Source organism: Nerophis ophidion, linkage group LG13 (assembly GCF_033978795.1).
Source record: "Nerophis ophidion isolate RoL-2023_Sa linkage group LG13, RoL_Noph_v1.0, whole genome shotgun sequence".
Taxonomy (NCBI): Eukaryota; Metazoa; Chordata; class Actinopteri; order Syngnathiformes; family Syngnathidae; genus Nerophis; species Nerophis ophidion.
In genome coordinates, this window is record NC_084623.1 from 41,291,937 (window position 1) to 41,305,019 (window position 13,083).

Here is a 13,083-nt window from a genome sequence, read left to right on the forward strand (position 1 = left end):
ATGCCAAGCATACTTGCTCAACAGCCATACGAGTCACACTGAGGGTGGCCGTATAAACAACTTTAACACTGTTACAAATATGCGCCACCCTGTGAACCCACACCATACAAGGATGACTAACACATTTCGGGAGAACATCCGCACCGTAACACAACATAAACAAAACAGAACAGATACCCGGAACCCCTTGCTGCACTGACTACCACCAAAACCCGCCCCCCACCACCAACCCCACCCATCTCATTATTATTTTATTTTAAGATTTATTAGCCTGTGGAAAAATGTAATGTTGATATTTACCTCAGAAGGCTGCAGATAGAAAAGAGGCATTAAATGTTTTATTTAAATTGTATTTATTTGAGTTTTTTTATTTTTTGTTTGTTTTTTGAATGTTGATTTTGCACTAGGGCTTCACGGTGGCAGAGGAGTTAGTGCACAATACGAAGGTCCTGCAGTCCTGGGTTCAAATCCAGGCTCGGGATCTTTCTGTGTGGAGTTTGCATGTTCTCCCCGTGAATGTGTGGGTTCCCTCCGGGTACTCCGGCTTCCTCCCACCTCCAAAGACATGCACCTGGGGATAGGTTGATTGGCAACACTAAATTGGCCCTAGTGTGTGAATGTGAGTGTGAATGTTGTCTGTCTATCTGTGTTGGCCCTGCGATGAGGTGGCGACTTGTCCAGGGTGTACCCTGCCTTCCGCCCGATTGTAGCTGAGATAGGCGCCAGCACCCCCCGCGACCCCGAAAGGGAATAAGCGGTAGAAAATTGATGGATGGATTTTGCACTATTGAGTTATATAATTATTGCTTCTTCCATATTCATTGTTCAAGCAAATCAGTGTAGCAAACTGAGCAATAATTAACAATTTATTCATGCACTTTCTCTTGTTACTTTAAGGCTTGAATGTTTGATTCATTAATTTTTGTTATTTTATTTTCAAGGTTATTATTAGCCTGTGGACAAAATTTATTTTGATATTTACCTCAGAAGACTGCTGATAGAAAAGAGGCACTCAATTTTTATTTAAATTTTATTTGATATGCCATTGATATTTTTTCATAATTATTATTATTATTTGAAACTCGATTTCGCATGTCACTATAAAGTTATATAAGCCTTCCTTGTTCAATATTCAATGCAAAACTTGTTTGGGTCCCTATTAAAAGGTTAATTTGTTCAACCCTTGGCCCGCGGCTTTGTTCAGTTTAAAATTTTGGCCCACTCTGTATTTGACTTTGACACCCCTGGATAACAGTATCAAATCCATATACAGTACAAGCATGATGTGTGCTTTTTGTTCAGGGGGTATTCCAGGTAAGAAGTTCAACAAACTCCGAGTTTAAACCTGAAGTTTGAGTAGATTTACCCTAAGATTGGGAACTGAGTATCAGGTTCCAGAACACCCAATCCTGAGTATGCTAATTCTGAGTTAAGACCACAATAAAAAGCCATATTCACCATTGTTGGGAATTTTTTGGCCACCTCACAAAGCTATTTTAATACGATTCAATTCAGTTATCGATTCTCGATTTAACATAAATCTCGTAATATAGGCTAATTAGTAACACTAAATTGGCCCTAGTGTGTGAATGTGAGTGTGAATGTTGTGTGTCTATCTGTGGTGGCCCTGTGACGAGATGGCGACTTGTCCAGGGTGTGCACCGCCTTCTACCCGAATGCTGCTGAGATAGGCTCCAGTACCCTCTGCGACCTCAAACGTGACAAGCGGTAGAAAATGGATGGATGGATATTATTTGGTAAACAAATTATAATAAAACCTTTTGAAACCAGATTACAAAAACTGAAGTAGGACTAACACGCAGTGTTGGCCTAGAAAAACGTATTTAAAAAAAATTATTTTTATAATCTTATTTACAAAAATCACACAATGTAAATCTAATAAAAGAAAATAGAGCAAACCCAACTCCAAGTCAATCCTAGCTTTACAATAGAAATATACTACGCAATTGAGAAGACATACAAATTCAATACAGTAATAAAATAAAAGGAAAACCAAAACATAATAAAAGCAACAGTTTCAATAATTAACATACCAATAATAGTTGTTTAATGTTTTTGATTAAAAAAAATATATATATGATTTAAAAAAATAAGTTGGCAAAAAAAAATAATATACATTTTTGAAAATTATGAATCAATTTGGAACAACCAACATAAATAAAAATCACGATTGGGATGTGAATCGATTTTTTTTTGTGCACCACTAATAGTAACTAGGGGACAGAAAAGACCGAATTTATTTACCCAGCTGTTTTTATGCTGGTTATAAATATAACAAAAGTAATACAGTAAAGTAGAACTAATTGGTAGAGTAGCGCTAGAGTCAACGTTTGAGTTTGAATGCAGTAATTTATTGATTTGACATTTTCTTATGAACCCACGGGTAAAAAAAATAAAAGTGGCGGATTCATATGGAGTAAAATCTTATCTCAAATATCAAAAATCTCACACAGTGGCATCTGAAAATAATATCTTCTTATTTATTTTAATTTTATATTTAACATATAAAGTCAATGTGTATATATACATATAAATAGATATACATACATACATATATATATATAATATATATATATATACACATACATACATATATATATATAATATATATATATAATATATATATATATAATATATATATATATATATATATATATATATTTATAAATAGATATACATACATACATATATATATATATATATATATATATATATATATATGTATGTATGTATATCTATTTATATGTATGTATGTATGTATGTATATCTATTTATAGATATATGTATATACATAAGTGTTTCCCACAGGTCAGGCATCTATTTGTGGTGGTGTGGTGGTGTGGTCGGGCGGCGGGGGAGTGGGTGGGTGGGAGAGGCAGTAGTGGCAGCGGAGGCGGCAGCGATGACCAAGAAGAATGCGGAGTTGGAATATAATTACTTTATGTACATATTTATATACATATTTATATAATATTTACATATTTATATAATATGTAACTACAAGCTCCATTCACAGACAGAGTCCCATTGCTTTTATGAGCGGTCGAGCGAGTCAAAAGTCGAAAGAAAGAAATAAAATAAATGGATAAATTTTATTTTTTATTTTAATTTTTTTATTATTTACATTTTTATTTGTGGCGACCGTAATTCTTTCGTGGCGGGTTGCAACAAATAAATGAATGTGTGGGAAACCCTGTACATGTATAAATATATTTATATATATTTATATATATATATATATATATATATATATATATATATATACTGTATATATATATATACGTATATGTATATATGTATATCCATCCATCCATTTACTACCGCTTGTCCCGATATATATAAGTATATATTTTTTCCTAAACACGCACTTTCTTCTAAAACCAATTTTCTTATCAGAAATATTATGCACTAAAATCTGAGATATACTTCTTGAAAAAAGAATAATAAAAAATGTCAGTACTTGTTAGCAGGTTATGTTGCTTAGTGTTCTAAATATAGCTCACAAATGAAGTATATTTACAGTGATGAAATACCAAACGAAAAAAACTACTTTTTTATTGTATCTGTATCAAGACAGATCATATATGTGAAAGAAAAAACATTTCCTACTTTTTGCTAACAGGCTATAGCACATATTTGAGGTATATGTACATCTGCTAGCCACAACAATTCATTAAGTAAGTAAGTAATTTGCAACTATGATTATTTGATGCATGTTTACTGACAAATGTGGTGTTTCAGACTGTAATATCGTTCAATTAAAGACATATGTTACACCAACTTGTGCACCAAAGTGGGCTTAGCCGTTGTGTAGCTGCTGGATCCTAGTAGCCTATTGCCTACCATATTTACTTTTTATAAATGACTTGACAAAAGTACAAGAAAAAGACCAACCTTGTTTACTTATTTGAGGACATTTAGATGTTTACTGGCTGTCCAGCGTTGCACAAGTAAATCAGAACTGCTCGTATTGGAGCTTATATACCGGAGATTTTAGATGCAAGCTGATATCATCCAATTCTTGTGGGTTTTTTTTGCTGATATCGGATCTATATATGGTATCAATATCAGATCGGGACACCCGTAGTATAAATTATTAAATATTTCATAAATATTTTAGTGTATATATTTTTAGTTCTGTCCTGTGTTGTTTTTTCCAGGTCGACATAGGCAAAAATGTCAATATCATTAAATCCATCCATCCATTTCCTACCCCTTGTCCCTTTTTCAGATGGAAGGCAGGTTACACCCTGGACAAGTGGCCACCTCATCGCAGGGCCAACACAGATAGACACACAACATTCACACTCACATTCACATACTCGGGCCAATTTATTTAATCATCTTGAATAATAGCCATGTAGAATATATCGATATCGGGGCTAGTATTAGCATCGGTGATACCACTCAAGATTTGTTTTATCGCCCACCTCTGATCACAACCTGTCAAAATCTCCCTAAACTTCTCCCAATCGTTTGTGCTCGTTTGTGCTGCAAAATTTGTAGTTTTTGCCGTTACAGTTTTTTAAGTTATTCAAAAAAATTTTTTTTGTTTTAATCACCTCAAACTTGCTTCAAACGTTTATGCTGCAAAAAATGTTTGTCTTACTATTATAATATTTAAGTAATTAGCATGTATTTAATGAGTTAATAATCAACAAGACCCCAACAATGTGAAAATATCCCCAAACTTGTCCCATTTGTTTGCGCTGCGTTTGTGATGCAAACATTTTTTGTGTAAGTATTATAGTTTTTTAAGTTATTAACAAATTATGATTTGTAACCAACCCCCATCTTCTCGAAATCTCCCCAAAACAGTTCCAATGATTTATGCTGCGCTTGTGTTGGTTTGTGCTGCAAACATTTTTTGGTCTAACTGTTGTATGTTTTAGGTTATTAACGTTTTATGGAGGTAGTTATTTATCATAATTAGTTTATGACTTAAAAAATATAAGAGTTAGAGCTGAAATATTTTCCGCACAAATGATTGGGACAAATTTGGGGAGATTTTGACCTGGTTGGAGAGCTGGTTATGACTAATAACACGTTAATACCATAACAATATATAAAACATCAATAACTTAAAAAAGAGTGTCTAAAGGTTTCAACAAGTCAAGACTGTTTTAAGAATATAATTAATATCATTTAAGACCATTTCATATTCATGCAGACAAAAAAATACAAATACAAATCAGAGGGCCAGAATGAATTGTGAGTACATGAATTCATTCACTGCTATTGCCTTCCCGTTTATGAGATTTTAGGAGAATTTTAGACATTTTAAGGCCCTAAATTCAAATTGTCAGATTTGAGACTTTTTAGATACTCTGTTAAAAAAACATAGTGGCACAAATTAAAATGTTTGCAGCACAAATGTAGCAAAAACAATTGGGACTGATTTTTGCGATTTTATGAAAGTGGGGAACTGGTTGTGAGTCCAACTACTTTGTGAATAACTTTAAAACTATAATAGTTAGACAAACCTGACTGGTTTGGTGAAATTTTAACTCAGTGGGGTTGCCAATTTTCACAAAGTTCTGATCACAAACAAGCACATTTTTAGCTTCTTGTCAACAGCAGTCAATATCAGAGTTTATTAACCTTGTTAAAGTTAAAGTAAAAGTACCACTGATAGTCACACACACACTAGGTGTGGTGAAATTACCCTCTGCATTTGACCCATCTCCTTGTTCCACCCCCTGGGAGGTGAGGGGAGCAGTGAGCAGCAACAGTGGCCACGCTCGGGAATCATTTTGGTGATTTAACCCCCTATTCCACGACCTCAGGGCCCAACTTTTTCACTACGGAGGAGCGCGGGGCCCACTCATATATTAACACTGGATTAGTCATCTTACTCTTGATTTTAATCTTATCAAAAAATTATAGTGCTAAAAAATATATAAACAAATTGATAAAGAGTAAAAAAAATCTAAATCTAATAATAAATAATTTATATGTTTCTTAAACTGTCAATAAAATTTAAGTGCAAATGAAAATACAGCTTCACCACCTAAGTCATCGTTTTTGCTTTATTTTAGCTCAGGACGTCATGTTTGTTTGATATTGTCATTACTGCCACAAGTGGTGGAAAAGTGTATTACAACTGAGTACCGTAGAAACAAATATTTTTTGTCAGCTGCCCCCTCGCAAACCAACAATGGGCCCAGGCCCTGTGGGTAAAGGCCTACTGAAATGAGATTTTCTTATTCAAACGCGGATAGCAGGTCCATTCTATGTGTCATACTTGATCATTTCGCGATATTGCCATATTTTTGCTGAAAGGATATAGTAGAGAACATCGACGATAAAGTTTGCAACTTTTGGTCGCTAACAGAAAAGCCCTGCTTTTACCGGAAGTCGCAGACGATGATGTCACCCGTTGATGGCTCCTCACATCCTCACATTGTTTTTAATGGGAGCCTCCAACAAAAAGAGCTATTCGGACTGAGAAAACGACAATTTCCCCATTAATTTGAGCGACAATGAAAGATTCGTGTTTGAGGATATTGATAGCGACGGACTAGAAAAAAATAAAATAAAAATCAAGTTAAGAAAAAAAAATGCGATTGCATTGGGACGGATTCAGATGTTTTTAGACACATTTATTTGGATAATTCTGGGAAATCCCTTATCTTTCTATTGTGTTGCTAGTGTTTTAGTGAGTTTAACAGTACCTGATAGTCGAAGGGGAGGGGTGTATCCACTGGTGTCTTGACGCCAGTGTCTCGGGGAAGTCGACATCAGCTTTATGGACGGCGCAAGCTCAGCTGATCTCCGGTAAGAAATGACTTTTTACCACAATTTTCCCACCGAAACCTGCTGGTTGACATTCGGTCGGAATCCATGTTCGCTTGACCGCTCTGATCCATAGTAAAGTTTCACTTCCGGGAATTTTAAACAAGGAATCACCGTGTGTTTGTGTGGCTAAAGGCTAAAGCTTCCCAACTCCATCTTTCTACTTTGACTTCTCCAATATTAATTGAACAAATTGCAAAAGATTCAGCAACACAGATCTCCAAAATACTGTGTAATTATGCGGTTAAAGCACACGACTTTTAGCTGTGTGTGTGTGCAGCGCTCATATTTCCTAACAGTCCGTGACGTCACGCGTACACGTCATCAGCGACGTTTTCAACAGGACACTTCGTGGGAAATTTAAAATTGCAATTTAGTAAACTACAAAGGCCGTATTGGCATGTGTTACAATGTTAATATTTCATCATTGATATATAAACTATCAGACTGCGTGGTGGGTAGTAGTGGAGTTCAGTAGGCCTTTAAGAAACACTGGTGTTTATAGTATTCCTTTCCAATTCTGCCGATGGCAATAAAATGTGTTACAAACTGTAAAATACATTTTTTGGTAGTAGTTTATCAATGTGACCAAAAGAAAGTTGTTTTAATGGCACTCACACTGGACATTGAGGGTGACCGTGGCATTGTAGCTGGTGCCAGACTTGGGGTCCAACGCCACGCACACCAGCTCTCTGTCCCACTTCCTGGCCCGGAGCGCAAAGGAGCTGTTGCTGTGATTGGCTCCTAATCTCCTGAGCTCAGACCTTTTATGAGGCGTGGTCATCACCTGACCACCTTTTGGAGAGACCACCCTCTGCGGCTCCCCGTTTAGGTACCAGGTCAGCAAGGGCGGGGCTTCGCGATCCCATCCGTCTGATTGACAGAGGAACCTGTGTGTCATGTTTTCTCTTAGTGTTACCGCCGCCCGATGATGTCCGTCAATTTTGGGGGCGGGTTCGACGGCACCTGTGGGAACAGGAAGTAGGAAAGTACAGTATTTATACTCAAGTGTGAATAAAATAAAGGGATTGTTGGAACATTTCAGAAGATTTTTGGCCTCAGATCCAATTTGATCCCAAGTATCAATCTGTAGTTTGACAATGGATTATAGAACTGAACATGTTTTATAACCGGTAACTAAAGTAATCACAATAAACATTTTGATTAAAGGCCTACTGAAACCCACTACTACCGACCATGCAATCTGATAGTTTATATATCAATGATGAAATATTAACATAGCAACACATGCCAATACAGCCTTTTTAGTTTACTAAATTGCAATTTAAAATTTCCCGGGAGTTTCTTGTTGAAAACGTCGCGGAATGATGACGTGTACGCGTGACGTCACGGACTGTAAGGAAATATTAGCGCTGCTCACACACACAGCTAAAAGTCGTCTGCTTTAACCGCATAATTACACAGTATTTTGGAGATCTGTGTTGCTGAATCTTTTGCAATTTGTTCAATTAATATTGGAGAAGTCAAAGTATAAAGATGCAGTTGGGAAGCTTTAGCCTTTAGCCACACAAACACATGGTGATTCCTTGTTTAAAATTCCCGGAGGTGAAGCTTTACAATGGATCAGAGCGGTCAAGCAAACATGGATCCCGTCCAAATGTCAAGCAGCAGTTTTCGGTGAGAAAATTGTGGTAAAAAGTCGCCACTTACCGGAGATCAGCTGAGCTTGTGCCGTCTATACAGCTGCCGTCGACTTCCCTCACACAATGGCCTCAAGACACCTTTCCGACTATCAGGTACTATTAAACTCACTAAAACACTAGCAACACAATAGGAAGATAAGGAATTTCCCAGAATTATCCTAGTAAATGTGTCTAAAAACATCGGAATCCGTCCCAATGCAATCGCCTTTTTTTTTTTACTTGATTTTTTTATTTATTTATTTTTTTTCTAGTCCGTCGCTATCAATATCCTCAAACACAAATCTTTCATCCTCGCTCAAATGAATGGGGAAATTGTCGTTTTCTCGGTCCGAATAGCTCTTTTTGTTGGAGTCCCATTAAAAACAATGTGAGGATGTGAGGAGCCATCAACGGGTGACGTCATCGTCTGCGACTTCCGGTAAAGGCAAGGCTTTTCTATTAGCGACCAAAAGTTGCAAACTTTATCGTCGATGTTCTCTACTAAATCCTTTCAGCAAAAATATGGCAATATCGCAAAATGATCAAGTATGACATATACAATGGACCTGCTATCCCCGTTTAAATAAGAAAATCTAATTTCAGTAGGCCTTTAAGCTTATTTTAGTAAATGTACAATTTGCTAATATTGTATGTTGCATTAAATGTGTGGTATTGAATTCTACATACAATATTTTTTAACAAAAATAAAGTGTCTAGAGCACAATAACTGGACAAAAACTACTATTGGCTCCCATTTAAATAATTAGGATTTGCCTTCAAAGCCTTCCTGCATCCAGAGACTCATTACCTGAGTTTGTAAACAATATCCAAAAATATTTTGTAGTTATTAAAACAGGATATTATCAATAAAATCACTTTAGTATTGTTTGTATACCAATACTACACTTGGTATCACTAGGATCGACATATGGATCGATCACCTCTACTTTTTTTTTAATTTTCCTGAAGGAACTCTCCTGAAGGACTCAATAAAGTACTATCTATCTATTTACATTGAAGCTTTAGTGGTTAGTTTCTTGTGTCGTCCTTCTCGGTTTGTGCTTAGTCAAGGACTAAAACCCCATGCAGTCACATGATTTGCTTTATTGGGTGAGAGCAATCTTTACCTGTGTAGGAGAAGGCCAGCGTGTGGAGAAACACAACAGCCCGATAGCCAGATGACCACCATCTCTTGCATGCATTGTCCATGCTAGCTCAGCATACACACTTCTACCTGCAGGGACAGACCACCACTTGTTGGAACACACAGCAGCGATGTGCGAGTCCCTACTGAAATATCGATACCAGATATTTATGCTCTAATAATATCGACTCTGAAATCAAAATATTTAGGCAGATTTTTTGTTTATTTAAACATTTTTAAGTGTATTTTATTTTCATTTTGAGAGCTTGTAATATTTTAGATCAGGGGTGTCTAAACTTTTTATACCAAGGGCCGCATACTGAAAAGTCAACAATGGGGGAGCCATTTTGCTTCTTTTTTTTATTTTATTTTATTTATTTTTTTAAATGTTTTATAAATGTAAAGACACAATTTTGTGTTATAGGTGACTAAGTATAATATTATTAATTATTAGTTTTAAAAAAAAAGTTAATCTGGGACGGTTTGGTAAGTAGGAATTGTTTTAGTTGTATTGTAAAACTTACAAACGTTTCTTTGCGTGATGAATGAAAAATCCATACAAGTAGAAAAGCTATGGATGACGAGAAGAGGAAACGACACTTGTGCCTACGGTTTAAAGCAGGGATCCCCAAACTACGAATCCGGCCCGCCAGCGTCCAAAATACGGCACACGGGAAGTCCCAAGTTAAATATTTTTTTTAAATCTGTCCTTTCTAATCCATTTTATACCACTCGGTGTCTCCTCGTCTGTTAAAAGAATTATGTATAAGTTATCACACAACTCTTATGCTTAAAGGCTGTTGCTATAGTTATTATCAATTGTGCTGAAGTTGTACTTTTCTATCTGTGCAAAGGCACACAACTTGTAATCTTCCATTGCAAGGTGTCTCGTATCAGCAGTTTGTTTCCAGACTCTGCCTGCTGACAGCCAAGGACGGACATCGAGTACCCCAACGCAGATAATACAGAGACAGGGCGAAATCACAATCAGTACATTTCCATTCTGAATAATAATGTATTGTGTCTACTGGGGCTGCTTGCATTACCCCTCCCTTCAGATGCAGCCTCATTGATGTTAGTATAAATAGAGGAGCACGTACCTTAGAGCAGTGTGTTTCAACCACAGTGCCACGGCACAGTAGTGTGCTGTGTGATACAGTCTGGTGTGCCGTGGGAGGTGATCTAATTTCACCTATTTTGGGTAAAAAATATTTTTTGAAAACCAGTAATTATAGTCTGCAAATGATGTGTTGTTGAGTGTCGGTGCAGTCTAGACCTCGGCAGAGTAACCGTGTAATACCCTTTCATATCAGTAGGTGGCAGCAGGTAGCTAATTAGCTAAAAGTGTATCTAATACTTAAACCAAAAATAAACAAAAGGGGAGTGCCCCTGAGAAAAGGCATTGAAGCTTAGAGAAGGCTATGCAGAACTAAACTAAAACTGAACTGGCTACAAAGTAAACAAAAACAGAATGCTGGACGACAGCAAAGACTTACTGTGAAGCAAAGACGGCGTCCACAATGTACATCCGAACATGACAAGACAATCGACAATGTCCCCACAAAGAAGGATAAAAACAACTGAAATGTTCTTGATTGCTAAAACAAAGTAGATACGGGAAATATCGTTCAAAAGAAGACATGAAACTCCGACAGGAAAATACCCCCCCAAAAAAGAGAAAAAGCCACCAAAATAAGAGCGCAAGACAAGAACTAAAACACTACACACAGGAAAACTGCAAAAAAACCCTCCAAATAAGTCACAGCGTAATGTGACAGGTCGTGACAGTACACCGACTTTGAGAGAAGAGCTATAGTGATGCATGCTTGGTTATGGTTTAAGTCATATCCAACAGTTGCGAGAACGACTTTTTACTGTCAACTGAGTTTCGTTTTTTTTATTAATTCTGCTGGTGGTGTGCCGCCAGATTTTTTCAACTCAAAAAATGTGCCTTGGCTCAAAAAAGGTTGAAAAACACTGCTTTAGAGCGTAGGGTGAAACTGAAACTGACTGTACAGCCCAATACGTCCCTCCTCAGGAGCAAAATTCAACTCTGTCTCTGCTCTATTTCTTTCTCCGTGTCTCATTTAATAGATAGTTTGGTGTTTGAACCTGATATGGTCGCTTAAGCAAATCATATTGTCTAAAAATGCATTTTTTTCATCGATGACGGGACATCATTGTGGCGCGAGCGTGCATCAAGTGCACACTTTTTCAGTCAATTAGTGTGCAAGATATATATATATATATATATATATATATATACAGTATATATATATATATATATGTACAAACCCTGTTTCCATATGAGTAAGGAAATTGTGTTGGATGTAAATATAAACGTAATACAACGATTTGCAAATCATTTTCAACCCATATTCAGTTGAATATGCTACAAAGACAAGATATTTGATGTTCAAAATGGTAAACATTTTTTTTGTGTGCAAATAATCATTAACTTTAGAATTTGATGCCAGCTACACGTGACAAAGAAGTTGGGAAAGGTGGCAATAAATACTGATAAAGTTGAGGAATGCTCATCAAACACTTATTTGGAACATCCCACAGGTGTGCAGGCTAATTGGGAACAGGTGGGTGCCATGATTGGGTACAAAAACAGCTTCCCAAAAAATGCTCAGTCTTTCACAAGAAAGGATGGGGCGAGGTACACCCCTTTGTCCACAACTGCGTGAGCAAATAGTCAAACAGTTTAAGAACAACGTTTCTTAAAGTGCAATTGTAAGAAATTTAGAGATTTCAAAATCTACGGTCCATATTATCATCAAAAGTTTCAGAGAATCTGGAGAAATCACTCCACGAAAGCGGCATAGCCGGAAACCAACATTGAATGACCGTGACCTTCGATCCTTCAGACAGCACTGTATCAAAAACTGACATCAATCTCTAAAGGATATCACCACATGGGCTCAGGAACACTTAAGAACACCACTGTCACTAAATACAGTTTGTCGCTATATCTGTAAGTGCAAGTTAAAGCTCTACTATGCAAAGCGAAAGCCATTTATCAACAACATCCAGAAACGCAGCCGGCTTCTCTGGGCCCGAGATCATCTAAGATAGACTGTTGCAAAGTGGAAAAGTGTTCTGTGGTCTGACGAGTCCACATTTCAAATTGTTTTTGGAAATATTCGACATTGTGTCATCCGGACCAAAGGGGAAGCGAATCATCCAGACTGTTATCGACGGAAAGTTCAAAAGCCAGCATCTGTGATGGTATGGGGGTGTATTAGTGCCCAAGGCATGGGTAGCTTACACATCTGTGAAGGCACCATTAATGCTGAAAGGTACATACAGGTTTTGGAACAACATATGCTGTCATCTAACCGCCGTCTTTTTCGTGGACGCTCCTGCTTATTTCAGCAAGACAATGCCAAGCCACGTGTTACAACAGTGTGGCTTCGTAAAAAAAAGAGTGTGGGTACTTTCCTGGCCCGCCTGCAGTCCAGACCTGTCTCCCAT

The 13,083-nt window shown here is 36.9% G+C and overlaps 1 protein-coding gene across 1 annotated transcript in view; it reads right to left on the reverse strand.

The window, feature by feature from the left end:
- LOC133564573 (transmembrane protein 25) overlaps positions 1-13,083 on the reverse strand; it is a 30,710-nt gene that overhangs the window by 15,879 nt on the left and 1,748 nt on the right. The window contains exons 2-3 of the mRNA XM_061918954.1: positions 9,587-9,693; positions 7,435-7,782 (exon numbers count right to left, since the gene is read on the reverse strand). Of these exons, the coding sequence (XP_061774938.1) occupies positions 7,435-7,782; positions 9,587-9,668 (430 nt within the window). The 5' untranslated portion in view covers positions 9,669-9,693. The remainder of the gene's footprint in view (positions 1-7,434; positions 7,783-9,586; positions 9,694-13,083) is intronic.